General features: G+C 56.9%; 1 protein-coding gene across 1 annotated transcript; it reads right to left on the reverse strand.

The window, feature by feature from the left end:
- Positions 1 to 1,222: 1,222 nt before the first annotated feature.
- On the reverse strand, positions 1,223 to 22,282 carry TOP1MT (DNA topoisomerase I mitochondrial). Its single transcript, XM_086335665.1, is given in 25 exon segments — positions 1,223 to 2,025; positions 2,109 to 2,167; positions 2,242 to 2,355; positions 2,647 to 2,912; positions 3,886 to 4,064; positions 4,283 to 4,302; positions 4,305 to 4,349; positions 5,798 to 5,802; positions 6,036 to 6,209; positions 6,411 to 6,545; positions 6,806 to 6,961; positions 7,746 to 7,838; positions 7,840 to 7,931; positions 8,370 to 8,421; positions 8,423 to 8,490; positions 9,280 to 9,379; positions 12,445 to 12,570; positions 13,765 to 14,166; positions 14,366 to 14,551; positions 14,747 to 14,925; positions 17,394 to 18,019; positions 18,061 to 18,116; positions 18,290 to 18,544; positions 21,990 to 22,084; positions 22,268 to 22,282. Coding segments are annotated over 25 exon segments (4,233 nt in total). The 3' UTR covers positions 1,223 to 1,290.
- Positions 22,283 to 22,342: the final 60 nt, after the last annotated feature.

Raw genomic sequence — 22,342 nt, forward strand, 5'->3', positions numbered from 1 at the left:
CTTTTCAGGAGACGGGAAGGGGGTGGGGGTAGCCCAGGAAATGGAAACCACTGCAGACAGAGGCCAGGGCAGGGAAAGCACCAGGGACAAGGAGGAGCTCCAGACCTGGAACTGAGTTCTCCCTCCAGCCTGCAGCCAGGATCCCTGCTTTCCTCCCACACAGGATGCCCCCGACAGCACCGGAAGCCCCAGCCACAGGCTCCTCTGAGCTTCAGTGGGCCTGGGTGCAGAGGAGGGGGCCTCTTGAGACAGAGACCTATGAGCTACAAAGAAAAGCACCTGCCCCACCTGGAATTTTAAGACGACCTGCCTGCAGCTCCCAGAGCCTCAGGCAGACAGCGGACCAGCCTTGGCAGGATGCCCCACAGGTCACGCACCCCTGGGCCCCACGGACCCAGATCTCCCCCAACTCTGCCGAGACCAGGCCCTGAGGGCACAGACTCCGTGCCTCCAGCTGTGGGGACCTCGGCTGCTCATTCAGGGGCACGTGGACCCACCCACCCACCAGGAAGAGACAGGCAGGGCCGGCACTCGGCCACCCTCCTGTCCATTCAGGTGAAGAGGTGCAGGGGATGGGGGGTGTCCCTACCCAGTGCTGGGACAGAGTGTGGGAGTGGGGGGGGACAGGCCACACGTGGGACAGCCAGGCCAGGGGCACCTGCCAGGACAGGGGACGCTTCAGAGCAGAGGGCTGGGCATCCGCCACCTCCTGTGTGATGACGCAGAAAACACTTCATTGTACAGAACTCCCCAGTAGGCTTTAATGGTGAAAAAAACCCACAAAGTCAGTCCCAGCAAGGCAGGGGAGGTACTCCTTTAGAACTCAAAGTCTTCACCCACCATGTCAAGTGCCCAGGTGAGCTTCTCCCTCTGGGTCTTGTAGACCTTCTCCACAGGCACCTCAGACTTCTTACACCTGCCCAGAGGAGAGGGGTTCTCGGGGGCCGGGCACAGAGGCCAGGGCGCCAGGCTACCTGACCTGCTTCTGGCACGGCCATCGGGGGCTGAGGGACAGGGGCCAGTGTCCCTGGGGCAGCCCAGGTGGCCTCCGAGCACGGCACCTGGGAAACGCCCATGGGGCACACGGGCGACCCCGCCACCACACCCCTGTGGGTGGGGCAGCTCAGGGTCCTTCCACAGCCCCAGAGCCCTCAGGCAGAGAGGACCAATGGCCAGGTTTGGCATCAGACACACGAGCCAGCCAGGTCCAGTCACAGGAAAGACCTGTGCTGACCCCAGGGCCCTGGGGACTGAACTGGGGCCACTCAGGGGTCCAGTCCCTCCTCCAGGTCACGCACCAGGTGACACCAATCCGGGGGTCTAGGCAGATGAGCTCGGAGGTGCCCAGGGCCACCTGCTTACTCTCCTTCTTGTCTGTGGCCTGCGTGCTCACTCTCAGCAGCTGCTCCTCCAGCTTCTCCAGCAGCCGCCCCCTCTTCTCCAGGGAGCTAGTAGAAGCAGGAGGGGCCGGCCCCCGCGCTGGCATCGCCCCGCTCTGCTCAGGGCCCGGCAAGCCCAGTGTTGGGGGAGGGCTCGCTGTCCCCCACAGCCCTCCACCGTCTCCAGGGTGAGCTCCACGGGACCGGGACTCAGGGACGTCCACCCCGGGACGGAGTGGGGACCCTCCATCCAGGCCTGACGGCACAGGAAGTGAAGTACGAAGCACACGGAAAAGGGGGCAGAGGACAGGATCAAGTGTCTGTGAGGCTCAGCGCTTACTCCCAGCACCTTAGAGAAAGGCTGACGCATCGAAGCAGGATGCAGCTCTCCACCCCACAGGCCCGTCCTGAGCCGTCCATGCGGTGCCCCGCAGACGGTGCGGGGCAGACACCCAACACCCACACGCACTTCAGCCCCGGGCCTTGTCCCAGGGACCCAGGCCCAATCCACCCGGACCCGTGCGGAAGGACCGTGTGTGGGGAACACCCCCACCAAGGCCCGGGCGGCCCCATCAGATGCTGCCGTGGGACCCAAGACGGCGCCTGTCCCAGGCTGTGGACGGGGTGGGCTGCAGGCCCAGACACGCTATGTGGCAGCTGCCAGAGGCCAAGAGGCAGCTGCTGATGCCACCGAGAGGGCTGGCAGGCGGGGGTAGGGGCGCCGGGTACACGAGTGTCATGGAAGACACGCAGTCCGCCAGCAGCTGCCCGAAGAGCCTCGCTTTCCACTGAACAGAACACCCTCGGACCCAACGGCTGGCGTTCTCACTTGCACCCTGTGACTGCAAGCGCCCGTGCGCACCTGAGGACACCTTCGTGCTATAAAGCAGCCACGGTGGCAGGGAAAAGGGGCACCACCAGAAACGGGTGCAGATGGGAACCACGGGCGGCAGGGCCCGGCAGAGTGGGTCGGCTCCTGGGGGATACCACCAGGCTCCGACCCAACAGGGACACGGGCAAAGCCACCACCCAGTGATTTAAAACTGCCCACAAAGAACGGCCTGAGCCCAGAGGCCTTCACTGGTGAACTCTACCGAGTAGCTAAAGAAGAATTAACTCCAGCAACTCTTCACAAATGGTCACAGACGAACGGACAGCAGAGAAGGGACAACTTCCCAAGCCCCTCCAAGACTGGTGCCTCCCCAACACTGGGCCAGGGGCTGGGGGCCGTCTGAGGTGGCTGCACCTCAGAACCCTGTGAACGAGCCTCTGAAGGACAGGACCACGCGGCCTGGCGCTTCTCCCCCGCACTTCTGGGCTGCTCTACCTCTGGGCACAAGTGTAGTGTGTGCTAGATCACCAAGTATGACCGGAAAAGACAACCAGAGAACTGGGAAGGGAAGAGAAGGTTCAGCCCGACTCAGGTGGGCTGGGCCCTCCAGACACTCGCCTCTGGGACCTGCCGTCCCCTCGGGATGTGTGGTCAGTCCGCGCCTCCTGCAGCTCTGTCTTGGCCTCAGCCACCTGCTGCTCCTTCACCTCTATCTGCAGGGGAACAGGGGCCCGGTCAGGGCCACTCTTGCCCCACCTGGTCCACCCCAGAGACCAGCGTCCATAGCCTGTCGGCCCCACGCCCTGAAAGGGTGCCCATCTGCCCAGTTAGGGTGCCAGAGCACTGGCCCTGATCAGTTACTCTGTGGCCAGGGGACAGGGTGAGGCCAAGGTGCCCCAGACACACAGCCTTCTCCCCCAGACCCGGCCCCTGCTCCACTGACCTCCTTCCTGGACCAGAGGCCCTTCCACACCACTAGGCCGCACAGGCAGCATCTGGCCCCCTCACCCCGAGCCAGCTCTCCCCTACTGGCAGCCCTGAGTGTCCTGAGCACCTCCGAGGGCCACACAGCCCCAGGGAAGATGGGTGAATGCACGGCCACCCTCAGAGGCCCTCCGTGGTGCCCCCCGCACACCGGGGACTGAAGCATCTGCGTTGACTTCTCAAAGGTCTTGTGCGTTGTACACTGATGGTTGCAGAGAAAGTCTACAGCCCGGTTTGCTCAGTTTTAAGACAGAAGTTTCGCAGCTACGCTGTCTTCAGCTGGAAAACAGGGGTCAGGAAGTAGCAGCCAGGACCACCCAAGTAAGCGTGTGCCCAGGAAGCCCACCCCCCGTGAGGGCCTTGCAGGTGGGACTCAGGAGAAGGACCTGGGCCCAAGGCCTCACGGCAGGGGCCTCGCCAGACCCCACCTCCACGAGAGTTGGGATGAGGGGCCCAGAGAGGCCACAGCACTTGGATGGTGGGGCAGCAGGGGCGGAGGCAGCAGGAAGAGGGTTCCCACACCCCAGGGGGCCGTGCAGAGCCGGGGGTTGCCTCAAGCCTGACTCAGCAGGGGAGCGGATGGGAGACCGGGCAGGGGCCGTGGGGGGCTCGGTCTGGGGCCCCTGACCCATTCCCTCAGGCTAAGCGAGCTACACTCCACCCCGGTCACTGACCACATGGCTCTCCTACCAGCCCAGCAGCCAGGCACCAGCACACGAGCAGGCGCCCTGTCCCCACACAGACAGCCGCTCTCCTCGGGGCAGCGCTTGCAGCTGCCCCTGCAGCATGACGCTGGTGTTGTAGGTCCGGAACACCCTGGCCGTCAGGCCATCCGTCGGGTCCTGCAGGTGCCTATTCAGGCTGGCAGTCTGAAGGTGGCGGGGAGGGTGGGGCTCAGCACGTGGCTTCCTTGGGGACAGTCTCACAGCGCTCCTCCCAGGCCCTGCCCCCGGCTCCTGGGTGGGACAGAACCGCCAGTGAGATGGAGGGCCCTCGGCCTTTGTGTGCAAGAGAAGGTGCCAGCCAGTGCTCACGCTCGCCCCCCTCGTCAGACCAGCCATTGGGTCACCCCGTCGGCACCGCTTACGGTCAGCCTGTCAAAGAGCTAGTCCCGGGGCCTTTGTTGTCCATGAACAGCTGCAGGTTCCTGTACACTTGCAGCGAAGGAAAGACGCTGTTACCGAGGTGCCCTCGTCCCCAGGCAGGAAGGAGCCTCCTGAGGATGAGCAGAGTCAAATGAGGGCCCCAGATGGACGTCTGCACGACGGGTCCCGGCTTCTCCTGGAGCAGGCAGAGCCATGTGGGGTCACATGCCGTGTGTCACGGCTGCCCTAGCCAGGCCGGCGCCACCCCCGTCCCCGCACGTCCACAGGCGGCCCCACATCCACAGTCACACTCGTCTGACGACGCAGGGCACCCAGGGACATCCACAGCCCCTTGGCCCCATCCCCTGCACCCTTGCTTCCCTCCCTGTCCTTCTGAGCGAGCGTGAACACCCTCCTCCTGTGTCTCCAGCCAGCCCCGCACTGCGTGTGTCCCACGGGGCTGGACACCCGGCAGCAAGCTCCCGAGTGACCAGGACGGCCCACGTCCCCCAACCCGGTCAGTGCCTGAGCAGAGGGCCCAGCCCTCGCCCTCTGCCCCGTGTATATGCATGAAGGCACGGCCACCGGGAAGGGCCTCACCGCTCACAGCCTGACTCCAGCCTCCAGACCCATTTACAAGGAGGTTTCACCAGAGCAGCTCCGTGGAGACACGACAGCAGCGACGGCTTCTGTCACCGAGGCCCCAGTCCCCGGACAGCACTCCCTGTCCTCCCACTGATGCACGCCCGAGCTGACTTCAGATGCCCGGCACCCACTCCTGAGGGGGCGTTCCTCTGTGGCCTCAAGAGTCTCCCCAGATTCCCTGCTCTGTGCTCAGGCAGCCCGTCTGCACGTGAGGCGCGTGCAAGGTACAAGTGAGGCACGCGTGAGGTGCGCGGTCAGTGTCAGGTCTGCTCTTGCTGAGACGTGGGCCCACCCAGACAGAGGCTGATGCCGTACGGCTTGCCACTTCAGAAGGGGTGGGAATTCTGACTTCCCTTCAGACGTGTGTGTACACCAGCAACTTACCACTCCCAGCTGGACCCATCGCTCCATCAGCAGGGGCATGGCGCTGAGCTCACAGGCTCAACCCCTGAACCCTGTCATTCACAGAGGGGACCCCGGAGACACTGCCAGTGACCACACCCAGCCACGTGCCCAACAACCACAAGACGTTTCCCAGATGTGCTGGGAAAAGTGTGTGTGCTGGACTGAGCAGTGTCCCCTCAAAATTCACGTGCTTCTCAGAACCCCAGAACGTGAGGTTTTGGGAAACAGGGTCTCTGCAGGTGCACTTAGTTAAGACAAAGTCACAGTGGGGTGGGGTGGGGTGGGCCCTAAACCCCCAGGGCCCCGTCCTCACGTAAGGAGACAGACGTGGTGATGACGGAGCAGACGCTGCAGTGACGCAGCCTTGAGTCCAGGTGGACGGGCACCTCCAGACACCAGGGGAGCCGGGAAGGACCCTGCGCAGAGCTGCAGAGGGCACATGGCCCCGCCAGCAGCCTACTCTTGACCCGGCCTCTCACACACCGCCCTCGCCCCCAGGACAGCAGCAGTGGCGGGTCCAATCCAGGCCGCAGGCCTTCCTGTGACTCTAGAGGCTCCGCTGGCTCAGCCGGGGCTGGCCTGCAAGGCAGACCCTGCCGCCAAGCCTGACCGGCCAGGCTAGCGGCCACTGGAGGAGAGCACCCAGACGGAGCAGCGAACTCACCCCGGCACACCACCCACCACCCTCACCAGGCACTCACCAGCTTTTCCACCAGCACTCTGTTGTAGGAGCGGATCGAATCCTTCCCCAGGAAGTCAAACTCCACGACATCCGGGGAGCCGCTGGCCTCTGGGTACAGCTGGAAGTGCTCCACGCGGAGGGAGCAGCAGCCACCAAGTCCGCCGCCCTCCTCCCCATTCCCGGTCTGCAGCGCCAGCCGGGCGGACCCCCATCAGGGCATGGCGCATATGCCCTTGGGGACACACGCACAGACAGGCACACGCCCGCCCCTCCCCCGGCCCAGGGCACCGACTCAGAACACAGAAGGCCCACTGTCCACCCCCGTCCATCTAACCCAGCCTTTGCCACCAACCAGAGCACCGTAAGGAGCCCGGGGGAGGCTCAGGACCCCCCACACCTTGTCGATGAAGTAAAGGGCCACAGCGCGCTGTCTGGTCCTCATCTCTGGAGATGTCCCGGCGGTCCAGTACTGGGAACAGATCTTGCCCACAGCGCCTTTCAAGCGCCAAGCTGCCTCGTACTTCCCCCAGTCTCTCCCCCCAAAAAGGAGCAAGGAGCCCCCTTCAAACAGGGAACTGCTGGCTCTCCTCCTGGGCCCCCTCTTAACCTGCTCCACTCAGGGCAGGCAAGCAGACTCCAAACTCAGTTAAAGACGGCATAAACTTAAATTCCTTATTTTTTAAGACCAATGGCCACTGGACACACTGTGATTCCAAAACTGGCCAGTTAACGCCTACGATCTCAGGGACTCCCTGCCTAAGTGGCCCAGCTAGGCCAGGGAAAGCAAGGTCACACCCGGCGCACCTTCAGCTTGGAGCCGGGGTTCAGCGTGACGTACTTGATGAAGTTCTGCACGTTCTCCATCCATGCTGCCAGCCACATGACTGTGCAGTTGCACCCGACGTCCTTCCACTGGGGGCCAGCTGGGGGCTCAGGTACTGTGGAGTCCCTGCAGAAGGAGAGCGACCCAAATCCAACGATCAGGACCCCGACACACCAGCCAGACGCCCTCTTCTCCAACGGCCGTGGGTACCGCCAGTGCTAAGTCCGTCTCAGAGCCATCTCGTTGCCCAAGCCGCTCCCTTGTGCCACCACCCCTGGCCCTCAGCTCCTGCCCATGACAGGCTCCTTCAGAGCTGCCCCGGGGGTGAATCCCGTGTGTTGCGAGCCATGGCAGCTGCAAAGGTCACAGGTGGCCCTGCACGCCCGACAGGCCTGGGCTCCCAGGGTGCACCTGCCGGCCCAGCTCGGCTGTGACCCCTGCAGTGGAAGGACAGGAGCTCCTGCGTGCCTGTCACCACTTGAACCACGGAAAACCGTTCAAAGTACATAGATGTGTGCTCCCAGTGGGGTAAAATCTCAAGCGTGGGGTAGGGTGACGAGGGCTGGTTCAGCAAACAGCACCCAGGCTGCTGTGGACACGTTCCTCTGCAGGGAAGGCGCCCTCCAGTCCACCCCACAGAGCCTGGAGTGACGGTGGGACACCCTGTGTCGGGCCCCTTCCCAGGTGAGAAAGTGAGAGTTGCTCAGTCCTGTCTGACTCTTTGTGACCCCACGGACTATTCAGTCCCTGGAATTCTCCAGGCTAGAATACTGGAGTGGGTAGCCTTTCTGTTCTCCAGGGGATCTTCCCAACCCAGGAATCAAACCAGGGGCTCCTGCATTACAGGATTCTTTACCAGCTGAGCCACCAGGGAAGCCCCCTCCCAGGTGAGGGGCGGGGCCACGGGCACCTGCTGCAGTTGATGACTACGTCCTCCGGCAGGACCCTCCTCTTCAGCCTCTCCATCTTGGGGTAGTCGCCCCGGCCTCGGACTGACCAGGGGCTCCGTCTTGAAACTGCCAGTCTTCTCGCGGTGCCCATCTAAGATAGAGCAGCCAAACTCTTGCTGAAGTTTTTCCTCCTCTTCTTTGAGCTTCTGCATTAATAAAACACCATGTCGGCCTTAGTGGTGAAGAGACAGGACGCTTGCCACGTGAGCCCCTTCACCGCTGCAGCAGCCTGCGCAGCCCAGCGAGGAAGCAGGCCCAGCACAGGGCGCGGCCATGACGGTCCGCTGTCACCACGAGTGGGAAGTACGGGCCCGCTGGTCCTTACGGCAGGGTCGCTGCTCCACGTGCTCCAGGTGGACACAGCACTTCTTAAATACGTCCAGGTTAGGGGCACATAACTCAAAATCAGCTGAGAATAACAGAGCGGAATCAAAGTCCCCTTCACCACTCTCTCTTGGGGCTCATCTAGAAAAATCCCTCAGGAGCGGTTTTTGTGAGAGATGGGGTCGTTTTCTGCACCACCAGCTGCCTCCCACACGAGACCCCAGAAGCCCAAGCCAGACTGAGCCCTGGGGCAGTCTGACCTGCTTCTCCTCCCTGGACAGGGCCTTCTGGGAAGCAGTCTTGTCCACAGAGTCTGTGGATCTCCGTGAAGTCACACCTGTCCAGGTGCTTGATGACCCTCCTCTCTTCTGCTGTCATTTCCTACACGAAACCATATACTCCCATCATCTAACGCAGGCAAGGGTCACACAGGCAGCGGGGACCCTCCCCCTCTGCGGCGGGGGTCCCACTCCACAGGGAATGGTGATGTCCCAGAAGCAGGAGGAACAGACACCAAGGCCACCCTGACCGGCAGCCTCTGCAACTGTCCCCCAAGAGAGCCCCTTCAGGTAGCTGCCCAGGCGTGTAGGCAGTGAGCTGAGGTGCCAGAGCTTCCTCCCAGTGGCCCTGAGTTGGGCCATGTGTCTGCATCCGAAGAACGGTCCCCACCAGCTACCGTGTGGACTGCACGGCACTAACGGGCCCTTCACTCACTGTGAGTGTAGGCGGCCTGCCACCCCACAAGTGGTGGGAACACGCACGTGCTTGGCAGCCCCTAATTCAGCCACACACACACACACTCACAGCCCGTGGCCCAGCCATCCGCTAGGCACCTGTGGAGAAGGGGGTGCATGGCCCCAGAGCGCCCTGTGAAGCACCCAGGTGCCCAGCAGCCAGAAAAGGCACACAAGTGGCCCCAGGGCCTGGCCTGGAGCAGCCGGAAGGGCCCAGGTGCAGAGTCCACAGGCAAAGCCAAGGCGGGTGCAGGTGTGCACAGACCCACCCAGCACCTTGTCTTCAAAGAGCTTCCCAGCGGGCAGAAAATGCCCCTCCGGGCCCCCCACAACCTCCCTTTCCCAAGCCTGGCTCTGCCTGCCCCTGCAGGGGCAGCAGAGAGGGGAAGGCGGGCCAGCGTCTGGTAGCCCAAGACCAGGGCCACGCAGGGCGTACCTTCCGCCAGTCACTGAAGAAGTTGTTTTGGAAGACTTCTTTTGTATACTCATGATCCAACTTTTTCCCATAAAACGTAGCAACCTCCTCTGCTGCTAAGCTCACATTAAGGGCTTCCCTGCAGATGTGGGAAGATACGCGGATGCAGGGGGCTGGCCCTCACCCTGCTGCGCACAGCGTCCTGCCCTTTAAATCACTCTTTGTTACACACATTGTGCTGTATCAGGTTATACACTCGCCAAGACCAAGGAGCTCTGATTTTTTAAATTCCGAAGCACACGCTCAATTTAAGAGGACGATCACACCTGAGCATCCTGGAGCACGTGCCAGGCCCCTGCAGAAGGCAGCCACAGGTGCTACATTTGTCCTGCTTTAATGATTTACTGAGAAGCGAAAAGCAGAGGAGAAAAGGAAAGATATAAGCATCTGAATGCAGAGTTCCAAAGAATAGCAAGGAGAGAAAAGAAAGCCTTCCTCAGTGATCAATGCAAAGAAATAGAGGGAAACAACAGAATGGGAAAGACTAGAGATCTCTTCAAGAAAATCAGAGATACCAAGGGAACATTTCATGCAAAGATGGGCTCTATAAAGGACAGAAATGGTATGGACCTAACAGAAGCAGAAGATATTAAGAAGAGGTGGCAAGGATACACAGGAGAACTACAAAAAAGAGCTTCACAACCCAGATAATCACAATGGTGTGATGACTCACCTAGAACCAGACATCCTGGAATGTGAAGTCAAGTGGGCCTTAGAAAGCATCACTACGAACAAAGCTAGTGGAGGTGATGGAATTCCAGTTAAGCTATTTCAAATCCTGAAAGATGATGCTGTGAAAGTGCTGCACTCAATATGCCAGCAAATTTGGAAAACTCAGCAGTGGCCACAGGACTGGAAAAGGTCAGTTTTCATTCCAATCCCAAAGAAAGGCAGTGCCAAAGAATGCTCAAACTACCGCACAATTGCACTCATCTCACACGCTAGTAAAGTAATGCTCAAAATTCTCCGAGCCAGGCTTCAGCAATACGTGAACTGTGAATTTCCAGATGTTCAAGCTGGTTTTAGAAAAGGCAGAGGAACAAGAGGTCAAATTGCCAACATCTGCTGGATCCTCAAAAAAGCAAGAGAGTTCCAGAAAAATATCTATTTCTGCTTTATTGACTATGCCAAAGCCTTTGACTGTGTGGATCACAATAAACTGTGGAAAATTCTGAAAGAGATGGGAATGCCAGACCACCTGACCTGCCTCTTGAGAAACCTATATGCAGGTCAGGAAGCAACAGTTAGAACTGGACATGGAACAACAGACTGGTTCCAAATAGGAAAAGGAGTACATCAAGGCTGTATATTGTCACCCTGCTTATTTAATTTATATGCAGAGTACATCATGAGAAATGCTGGGCTGGAAGAAGCACAAGCTGGAATCAAGATTGCTTGGAGAAATATCAATAACCTCAGATATGCAGATGACACCACCCTTATGGCAGAAAGTGAAGAGGAACTAAAAAGCCTCTTGATGAAGGAGAGAGAAAAAGCTAGCTTAAAGCTCAACATTCAGAAAACGAAGATCATGGCATCCGGTGCCATCTCTTCATGGCAATAGATGGGGAAACAATGGAAACAGTGACAGACTTTATTTTTGGGGGCTCCAAAATCACTACAGATGGTGACTGCAGCCATGAAATTAAAAGACGCTTACTCCTTGGAAGGAAAGTTATGACCAACCTAGATAGCATATTGAAAAGCAGGGACATTACTTTGCCAACAAAGGTCCATCTAGTCAAGGCTGTGGTTTTTCCAGTGGTCATCTATGGACTGTGAAGAAAGCTGAGCGCCAAAGAATTGATGCTTTTGAATTGTGGTGTTGGAGAAGACTCTTGAGAGTCCCTTGGACTGCAAGGAGATCCAACCAGTCCATCCTAAAGGAGATCAGTCCTGGGTGTTCATTGGAAGGACTGATGCTAAAGCTGAAACTCCAGTACTTTGGCCACCTCATGCAAAGAATTGACTCATTGGGAAAGACCCTGATGCTGGGAGGGATTGGGGCAGGAGGAGAAGGGGACGACAGAGGATGAGATGGCTGGATGGCATCACCGACTCAATGGATGTGAGTCTGAGTGAACTCTGGCAGTTGGTGATGGACAGGGAGGCCTGGTGTGCTGTGATTCATGGGGTCACAAAGAGTCGGACACGACTGAGCGACCGAACCGAATTGAATGATTTACTTTGCTGCTACGCTCACGTCGAAGTTTCCAGATCAACAACACCTGAAGTGTGAGGATGCACATCACCACTTAACAGAAGCAAAACTAAAGGCTCCAGAGCAGACGTGTGATTAACTGTAGCAGCTGCAACCTTTAAACACCGTCCCGTTTGCCCAGTGACTTCCAACATTTTACTCTGAGCGCCAGCACTAGGGACAGCTCAGTGGAGAAGGGGGTCCAGCTCAGGAGCATGACGGCCGGAGCAGGGAGGGCCTTCACCACGGAGTTCTCTCCGCCGTTGTGCGTTTGAGAACTTTTATCACAGAACGTTGGAAAAATAAATTCAAATACACTTTAGTTTGATGGTAAGAAGGAGGCAGTCATGATAAAAGAACACAGTTCTTCCCCAAACTAGCTTCTGAAGAAAAGGTGAAGAAGACAGAACCAGGCCCAAGGGGCTCAGTTACTGCCCTGCTAGCATCCCCCTCCCCACAGCTGGGCCGCCCAGGTGCCTTTAAGGGGCAGAGCTGGTTCTGACAGCCATGGAACCTAGTCTAGCTCTGGAAAACAGATTCTAAACCGTAACCTACATCAACGGCGGTGTTGCAGGGGTCAAGGAAAAGAGGTGGCTGCGTGTGTATACTGGCTGAGCGCCCCCCAGGGACAGGTTCCTGCAACCCAGCAGGAACCCGGGGGTCACCACGGGTCACCAGGCCCCCAAGCAGGCAAGTGATGCAAAAGCCCCAGCGAAAGAGCAGAGGGCACCAGAGGCCTCCCTGGGGCGGTGCCTTGCAGGAGCCGGGAAAGCCTGCCAGCAACCAGGTGTGAACCACAGACTTGGAAGTGGCCTAGCCTGGCTCCAGGTACACGGGTCAGCCTGGACCCAGGTGGGAGAGCCACCGACAGAGCAGGCCTAGGTGGCCAGTTACCGGATGCTGAAGGCGGCCCTACCCACGGCCACTTGAGCCGCTGGGGCGGTCCTCACCGAACTCCCTCAGGAAGGGGCTCTTAGGGGGCCGCGAACCACGGCCCTCTGTGCTCCAGCTGCGTCCACTTCACGCCGCCCGGGCTCTTCTCCTCTTCCCTCCTGGAGGACACGCTAGAACATTCCCACACTCACACTGCGCACAGGCCCTCCTCGCAGCCCCGTAGACTCCACCCCCGGCTGAATCAGGCCAGGGGCCAGGTCTCCCTGCTGGGGGCGGGGCGCCGGGATGGACCCTGCCCGGCCTCAGGCCACGCCCCTCTTTAAACAACCCACCGCATCTCCCAGGCCCAAAGGGAGGAGTCCCGGGGGACTCCTCCTACTTGCGCAACTTCTTGTCCAACCTTCTTGTCCAACCTGCTTGCGCAAAGTTGACAACCGCAACTCGAAGCTTTTTCTTGGAATGCATCTATTGAGGGTGCTCCAGCGAAAGGACCACTACAACCCTGCTAGGCTTCACACTCGGGCCTCATCCCTCTGTTCCCCGGACGCTCCCTCCCCGCCCCCAGCAGGGCCCGAGCCCCCAGAGGCAGACTCTTTACTGGCTGCGGTGGGAATGTGCTGACAGCACTTGAGTCACAGCAGGGGCCACGTGGATTACACTCAGTGAGACTACCCTGGAAGCACTAGGTTAACAGAGCTCCAATAGGAGCTCCTGAGCGCAGCGCCATGCAGGCGTGAACCCACCCTGCTCTCTGGAAAGGTGGCATTTCATGCAGAGGAGAAGCCCACCGCCCTCGCTGTACTCCACACCCCCTCACAACTCAGCCCCCGTGTGTCCACAGGGCCTCTGCCCACATCCCCCAGGAAAGAGCCCGGGAGCACCGCGGGCAGAAGGAAGCCTCAGCTCGGAGCACAACGGCCACTAGGGGGACTGATCGCACGTTCTGTGCCCACGATCAGAATGAATGGACTGAAGCTCCTGGAAACCAAGAAACTGGGAGTCCAGTGCGACGAGAGGCCCGTGTCGGAGCACACCCAGCAGGTTCAAAACCACACTACGGTGCTGAGGCCACGCACAGCTACATGAGCAACAGATCTTACCAAAGCTGAACGGAGGAAGAAACCGCCAAATGGGGGCCCCCCGGGGAGCAGGGGTGAGAAGGGGGGGCTGCACCCCCCAGGCACGTCCGGAAACATCACGCGCTGCACCTGAGGCCTAAGGTCACCTTCGGGGGAACCCAGGACCACGCGCGCCCTCCGCTGCGCTCCCGCCCCGCCCAGCAGCAGAGGTCAGGGGTCTGGGAGGAACCGGGACGCGCCCTCCCTGCGCCTTCGCCCGTGGTCTTCGCTCACCTCACAGGCTCGGCGGCCGACCCTCTCTGCCAGGGCTGAAGGCCTTGGGGGACGTCGGGACGCACCCTGCTCTTCAGGGGCCGTGTGCAAAAGCCCCGGCCCGCCCCCGCGGCGGAGCCGCGCCTGCCGAGCACAGGGCAGCCTGGCCCTGGGAGGCGTTCTTCCTCCGCAGGGCGTCTTCCCGGCCCCACGGCGGGCCCAGACAGGGAAATGCGGCCCCCACGCGGTCCCTTGTCCCCGCCTTGCTCCTCCGCCCTGAGCTCTCGGGACAGCCTCCCGACGCCGCGGACAGGCCCCGGATTCAAGTCGTCCCGCCGACCCCTCCGTCCCCAGACCGTGGCCGACAGCCGCAGGATGCGCACGCGGCCCCGCGACCCGCGCGCAGTTCCTCCCCACAGTGGCCTGGGAACAGCAAGGGGCCGCACTCATTAGGGGCTGCAGGAACACCCAGGGGCAGGGCTTCAGCGCGTGCCCAGCAGCTCCCGAGGGCTCCTGGTAGGTCCTCGGTAATCACACGCTCGCCTGCACACCGGGCCAGACATGGAGGAGGGGCACCTCCATGCTGTCGGAGGGCCCTACAGGTGAAGCTGGGTCAGGGCACCCTGCAAACACCAGCGCCACCTCCCAGGCGTTCCCGCGCGGCCCCACACTGCGGACCAGCCCCTCGCTGTCACCCCGTGCTCCTGAGCCCGCCCTCCTGTACCACTGTCCCTGGATTTGACCCCGGCTCCCGCCCTGGGCAGGACGGTCCAGCGACAAGCCCTCTGGGGCCGCCCGGTCCGGGGAGCTGCCAGCACAGGGCAGAGGTCCACCACTTGTCAACCGCGTCAACCTCCTGCATCTGTAAGATGGGGCTTAGGGACTGCGGGAGGTGGACACGCGCAGTTGTCAGCGTGCACCCAGAACACACGCAGCAGGCCCAGGCACGCCTGCCAGTGCCCCCGCCCAAGGGGCAGCCGGGCTTCCACAGAGACAAGCCTACCCCCACATCCCTAGTAACCCCACCCGTGCCACCAGCCCCTCAGTCCCCACGGACATCCAGTGGCTGAAGCACTGGTGCAGAGCTGCACAGCTGCAAGGGCTGGTTCTCAGCACCCAGGCGGCCATGGTGGGGGTCACCCCAGTTTTGGAATGAGCCACGCACCGCTGACTGAACACGCACTAGGACAGCAGCAGCTGGTGCTCCTTAAGGCCACCTTCTGCCAGATGTGCTTAGAGGCCTTGCATATTTCTCTTACAATCTTTCTCAGATCAAGTACATGTTGCACCTTCAGAATACTGAAGCCACTGTGTTTTCAAATCCAGACTGCAATTCTGTAAATGGAAATGTGGCAAGACAAGAATTGTAAGAAATCTAAAAGGAAGCAGTAAAAAACATCTGACAAAAAGTCCAACACCTTTTCATGATAAAAGTAAAAAAAAAAAAAAATTCAAGAAACTAGGTTGGAGGGAACCTCCACCTGAGAGCAGCCAGACACCCCACGGCTATGTGACACTCCAAGGTGCCTCGGCCCCAAGATCAGAACCAGACCTGCTATTCAACACAGTCCTGGAGGCTCTAGCCAGAGCACACACGCAGGAAAGTGACTAAAATATATCAAAGTTTGAGAGGAAGAAGTAAACTGTCTTTATTTGCAGGTGGCAGGATCTTGTGTATAGAAAACCAATAAGATTCTACGAAAAAAAAGTTATTAGAGCTAGTAAGTTAATTCAACAAAGTTATGAGGTACAAGATCAATACACGAAAATCAATTTTCTTTCTTTATACCTGTAGTGAATAACTTAAGAAGAAAAGTACAAAACAACTCTATTTACAGTAGCACAAAAAAAGGAAAATGCCCAGAAGTAAATTTAACCAAATATGTAAACGATTTGTACATTTTAAACTATAAAACATACTGAAAGAAATTAAAGAAGATGTAAGTAAACCAAAAGTCATCATATTTGTGGACCGGAAGACTTCATTTTGCTAAGATGTTAATATTCCCCAAAGTGATCCACAGATAAAACCTAATCCCCCATCAAAAGATTGGCTTCTTTGCAGAAATTGGCAACGAATCGTGCAATTCATGTAGAAATACAAGCTAACCAGAATAGCCAAAACAATCTCGAAAGAGAAGAACAAAGTTAGAGGACTTACATTCCAACTTAAAAACTTACAATAAAGCATCAGTAATTAAGGCAGCATGGTGTTGGCATAAAAATAAACATACAGATCGATGCAGTAGAACTGAGAATCAAAAATAAACCCATACACCTGTGGCCAGTTGATCTTCCACAGAGTGCCACGACCGTCCAATAGGAAAAGAAGTCTTTTCAACAAGTGCTACTGAGCATGCAAAAAACAAAGGGGGACACAATCCTTGCAAGTTAAAATGGATTAAAGACCTAGAGCTAGAACGATAAAACCCTAAGGGGGGAAAAAACAACAGGTTGTGAACCTTCATAACCCTGGATTAGTTAATGGTTTTTAAATGTATCAAAAGTACAAACAAACAGAGATAAGACAACTAAAGTGAACTCAAAATTTAAAAACTTCTGTGCCTCAAAGGACACCATCAATAATATAAGAAGAGAATCCACAGAAAGGGAGAAAAAGTTTGCAAATCATGTCACTGATGAGTCTAGTGTTCGGAATACGTAAAAAACTCTTACATCTAAACCGGAAAAAGATAAACAGCCCAGCTAAAATCAGAGGCAGAAACAACCAGATACTTCTCCAAAGAGACACCAATGGTCAGTAAGCATGAGAGATGCTCAACATCCTTACCCAGCAGGGAAATGCAAAGCAAACACCCACCCACGTCATAAGCCTTCACCTGTCCCTTCACAGTAGCAATTCCACAAACAGTAACCCTGTTTCCAATACAAGGGAAACAAGACTCAGAGAATCTTAACTTTCCCAGAATCACTCCGTTGGATGCAGCAGATACTCACCCCAAGACCAGCAGCCCCACTTCACAAGGCATGAAACTGCCCAGCAAAAATGTGACACAAGCCACACACGGATTTTAAATCGTTTAAAACTGATTTGATTTTTTGTAATATAGTTAATTTCAACCAAAATATCTTAAATATTGTCATTATAACATACAATGACTTCCCTGGTGGCTCAGACGGTAAAACATTTGCCTACAATGCGGGAGACCTGGGTTCGATCCCTGGGTGGGGAAGATCCTCTGGAGAAGGAAATGGCAACCCACTTCAGTACTCTTGCCTGGAAAATCCCATGGACGGAGGAGCCTGGTAGGCTACAGCCCATGGGGTCGCAAAGAGTCGGACACGACTGAACGACTTCACACACACATAACGTCTAATAAACATAAAAAAATAGTGAGTTCACATTCTTTTTCCTACTATTGAAATCACCACGTCTCCACTGGGGCCAGCTACATCCCGGATGCTCACAGCCATGTGCGGCGGGCGGCCACGGGAGGGACAGCTCAGGTAATGGCTGACAGTCCCACGTCTGCTCCTCTGCTCAGTGGCTGCGTGACCGTGAGCAAGTTACTCTACCTCTCTGTACCTTGGGGTCCTCATCTGAAAAGTGGAAATAGTACCTACCTCATCAGGACTGGATAAAAGCAATGCAGACCCAGAACAAGCGCTTCATGGGGGCCGGTTCTCACCAGCATCACGTGAGACCTGCACATCAAAGCTCTCCGGTCCCCACTGCAGCATTCTGGGGTACCCACCACAGGCGCACAGCTGGCAGAAAAGGCGAGCGCTGACAGCGTGACCTCTTCCTCCGGCTCCCAAGAGCCTGAAAGAGGCCTGGAGGCGCTGGGGGAACTGGGGCTCCTGGGTCGTGACAGGTTGGGGGCGGTGACCGACGGCGGGGCGCGGCGGCGAGCGGCGGGGCGCGGGGCAGGAGTACCATCTCCACCTGCCTGCTCCTCCTGCCCCCGCCCTGCGGTGGCTTCCCCAGGCCTGTTCTTGCTGCTGCCTCCGCACGTCGCCCGGACTGGTTCCTCCTCGCGGCCTCTGCACTGCTCCAGACCGCGCCGTCGCTTCTGTCGCTTCTGCTGCTGCACTTCCTCCCCCAGGGGGCGGTGTCCGCGCTCAGAGGCCCCCCCCAGCTCTGCACTCCCGCGTCTCCCTTCCTCTCCTTCCGTGGCCCCTGCCCCACCTGTGTTCTCTTTCCTTCTTCTGTCTTTTCTGGAAACTACACTCTCTGATGCAGCCTTGCTGCCAGCACCCCATCGTTTCATCCTCTTCTTTAACCTCTTCAGCCCCCATCTTTCCCCCGCTTGATCTCACCTGGCAGCCCCTTGCTCCCCACCAACTCTACCCCACTGTCGGTATCGGCCAGCGTCCCCGCAGGGACAGTCCTCTGGCCCCCGTCCGCGCGTCTGCCCGGCAGCACGTGGCGCCCGTGTCCCTGTCGCCCGCCCGAGCCCACGCCCCACTGCTGCAGCCACCCCCACCCCCACCCCCCCAGCCCCCCTGCTCCTCGTTCCTCAAGCCCTTTCCACCTTTTCTGTTCTGATTTTCTTCTTTTATTTTCCTTCCATTTACTTTCTACCTTCGCCCCATCCTTTCCCCGCTTGTGTCCACTCGCTCCGCATCTCCCTCTTCCAGGGTGCGGGGCTGCAGGACCTTCTCATCCTGGCCGCTGGCCGTGCTCTGCAGAGCCCCATCTTCAGAGGACACCCGGAGAGCACCAAGGGTCAACTTCCTCTCGCGCCCGGGGCTTTGTGGTCGCCTCAGAACCTTGTGCAAGAGAGAGCACACAGAGTGGGCTGCGCTGCCGGCCAGCGCCCTGCCCTTCCCCACAGGGCTGCCAGCAGAGGGCACCCCACCCAGGCCATGTCCCCGCTGCCCTTGAAGCAAGCTCAGCAGATGACGTGTGTCTCAGCCCTGGTGACCCTCGTCAGGAGTGGGCCCAGGGCAGCGCACGGCCCCATCTGCCAACCACGAGACCAGAGAGCACCCAGGCTCCACAGACTCATCTCATACACATTCCTATTAGCAAGGCGGACAAGTCAGACAGTGAGGTCATTCACTGTCTTCTACTTTCTGGCCACACTGCAGGAGACCACACACCACAGACGGAAGCTGTACCCCCTGAAGTGGAACCGCAGAGTCCTAACCACTGGACCTTCAGTGAAGTCCCCACTGTCTTCCTACACTTGCAAGACTGAACACCCAAGCACGATTACTTAGAAAGTTGATCATGATGTAACACCTGAAGATGTCACCTGGCCTTTTTTCCTGGACAGCTTTTCACGATATTTGTCTTCACTGGCTTGCTGATCTCTGCAGATCTAGAATACAAAACTAGACATAAATACATAGATCCGCTGCTCACTTAGAAAGCCCACCACTTTGAAAACAGTGGAAAGATTCAAAATAACAGGGAGTACAGAGTCTCCAGTCTTTTCAGTGGACTTTTCTCTGTTTTTCACAATGGGCTTGGAACTACAAGCATATTCACACCTGCAGGCGGGGGGCTGAATGAGCACGACGGCAGTCTGACATGGACAAGCCGCTGGAAGCCGTGACCACCCCTGGCACACCTCTGGCCAACAGGAGACCTGCTGGAGCTGCAGAGGGAGCAGCTGGCGGGCCGCCTTGCCCCTCACCGGGCCCACCTCTGCCCCAGTCAATACTGACTGCCAGGGAACCATCAGCTTAGAAGAGCGATCCTTCAAGAGTAACCTTTAGGCAGCACCTTCAGGAACAAAACCCAAACTAAACGGAGCGACTAGATATAATGGGCAGAGGCAGGGCGCCCCCTCGGCTGCCATGCAAACACCCCCACAGAGCATGCCCTGTGGGGAACAGGGACAAGGCTGGGAGGTACGGCCGTCCCACTACCAGCTGACCGACCACCCAACTCAGCCCACACCCACAAGGATGGCTACTCCAGGAGACGGTGAAGGACAGGGGAGCCTAGCTTGTGGCAGTCCATGGGGCTGCACAGAGTCGGACACGATTTAGTGACTGAAGAACAACAAAAAGAATGGCTACTACAAAAAAGATGGAAAATGACGATCACTGGCAGGGACGCGGAGAACTCAAGCTCCTCGTATGTTGCTGGTGGGATGTTAAACTGTGCGGTCACCTGGGAAACAGCGTGGCAGCTCCTGAGCCAGGCAAGCAACTCCCACGAGACCAGCAACTGTCCTCGAGGTGTTCAAAGCACTGCGTGTGAGGTCGCAGCAGCAGTATTCACAACAGCTCAGAGGTGGAAACAACCCAAAACACCCACCAGCGGATGACTGGATACTCAAGAGGCAGTATGTTCAAACGGAAAAATATTTTCAGCCATAAGAATGGAGTACTGATACACAGGCTACACTGTGGATGAATCTCGAAAATACATTAAATGAAAAAAGCCAGACACAAAAGGACCACTACAGTACGGCCCACTTGTACAAAATACTCGGAACAAGGAAGTCCGTAGAAACAAAAGGCCGATTAGACGTGGTCCGGGGCTGGGCGAAGAGGGCAAAGAGTGGTGTGGGGTTTCCCTTGGAAGTGATGCAGAAATTCTGGAGTTAGTGCTGATGGTTGCCCAAGACTGTGAGTGTGCCAAGTGCCGCTGGGTTGTACACTCTGAAATGGTTAAAATGAATTCTACCTTAAATGAGTGTTATCACGATAAAAACAAACACAATAGGGAAGTTTCTGAAATTTTCTGACGTTTTCCAGGAGAGAAAAAGGAAAGCTGGAAGAGAACACCAGGCACGGAAGAAGCCCTGCCTCTGCCCACAGCACGGGGCTGCGCCTTTATGTCTGCCCAGACAAGCAGGTCCCTAAAACTTCAGCAGCAGGTGGCCACTGGTAATGCCATACCGCAACGTGGACGTGCGTGGGCTGCAGAGCCTGCTCAGAGTGCGCCCAGGGCTCCCAGTGAGCCGGAGAGCCAGGGACACAGGCAGGGAAAGAGGGCAGGGGGCGCGAGGCAGCAACAGCAGCCAGAGAGGGAGCGGCCCACCGCCACCCCAGCCCAGCACACCTGACAGGACCCAAGCCAACCACTTCTGTACTTGGAGGCCAGGCGCTTCATTCCAAACTGGAAATACTATTAGAACAACAGAGCTCGAACTGCCTGATTTCAAAGCTTAGACTCCTTTCACCACGAACTGAAACGCAAATCCTGTCATCAGGCCACGCAGTTGTTCCCAGCACCAAAGTTTCCAAAAGCAAACCTACCCTGGTTTTTTCCATCAGGTTTTTTTTCTTGGTTTTACTGGACAAAGGGAGCTATTTACACTGCCCTCTGAGACAAGAAAGCGGCAGAAAAGAGGATGTAAAGAAAGGTCAGTGACAACTGTATGCCTAATGCCTTTTAAACTGTTTTTGGTTCTATTCTTTGAAACACAATTTGGTTACATTGATTGTTAGCTTGTTTACAATTATTTCTGATGAGATTCTTTATTTAAAAGGAAAACCCTGAAAAGGAGGACCAAGGGCAACTGAGAGGGCCAGTCTTCAGGTCTGTGGCCTGACGTGTGGGCTCTCACAGAACAAGCAGGAGACTGCTTCCCTGCGGCAGCTCGTTACCAGTCACTCTGTGGTTCTACTGCATTCTCAACTTCTGCCCACGTGAAAGCGAAGACTGGATTAAAACCAGGGAGGGCAGGTCCCAAGCCCACCGCTAAGGCCAGACTCAGGACAGAGGTGACGTCACTGCCCCTCCCACCATATGCTCACCTCCTGCACAGAGGAAAGGGACACAGAACAAAGCTTACCCAGTATCTTTGGAAACGGAGAAGGTATTTTCTTCTTTCAGGTACTGCTGTGAGTCATAAAAGACAGAGCTTTCCTGAGAACAATTTCATGTTGCAGTAAATGGTTAGAACTGTTAAAACATAAAAGCGACCACCACCAGTGTGTCCTACAGGTGGCCCCTGGAAAGACCAGACATGATCCTCAGGAAGTGAGCAAGTCAGATCCAGGCCTTTGAGACACCCCTGGCCAGCGACTTCCTCAGAACTCAGTAAGCAGGTGGCAGCCACGCCAAAGGGTTCTCAGGAGGAATAACCGACAACCCCCGACCAGGCCCGATCCCAAGGACCAGGCATGACGCAGAAGGCAGCCTTCTGAAATTAGAAGTCAAGGTATTTCACAAGAACACGAAGTGCATATTTTAAAAACTATCAAGATGACATGGAAATGAAGAAAGGCTTGTGGGTTAAAAAAAAAAAAGAATATAACTTACTGAAGACTGTAAGTTTAAAAATGGAACATTTAACAGCAAATGAACGATTCAAAACTGGTCTTTCCCACATCTCCTGATTTTTTGACTTGGCTCCTTCACTTTCTGTTTCTTTGGGTTTTCTAGGTTCATCTGGTCAGTATTCTCCCTATTCTTTTAATGAAAAAAAAAATGTAATGTGAATCCCAAGGGAGGAAATGCAAAGCCAACACTGAAATGATGACTCCGGCTGGAAGAAACACAAACTTCACAAGAGAGTGACAGGCTTGCCCTTCTGTCTTTCTCCCCAGCCCGACAGTCTCCTTGCTTGGTACCACCTGGGCCTTGTGTGTGTACACAGGCTGCTCCCATCCTATTTTCCATTAGTCCAGGGATCGGGTCAGTTAGACTAGGCTGTTTCAAGAGCTGAGC

The sequence above is a fragment of the Bos grunniens genome, chromosome 14 (assembly GCF_055505025.1).
Source record: "Bos grunniens cultivar Pamir isolate PY7600 chromosome 14, Bosgru_T2T1.0, whole genome shotgun sequence".
Lineage (NCBI taxonomy): Eukaryota > Metazoa > Chordata > Mammalia > Artiodactyla > Bovidae > Bos > Bos grunniens.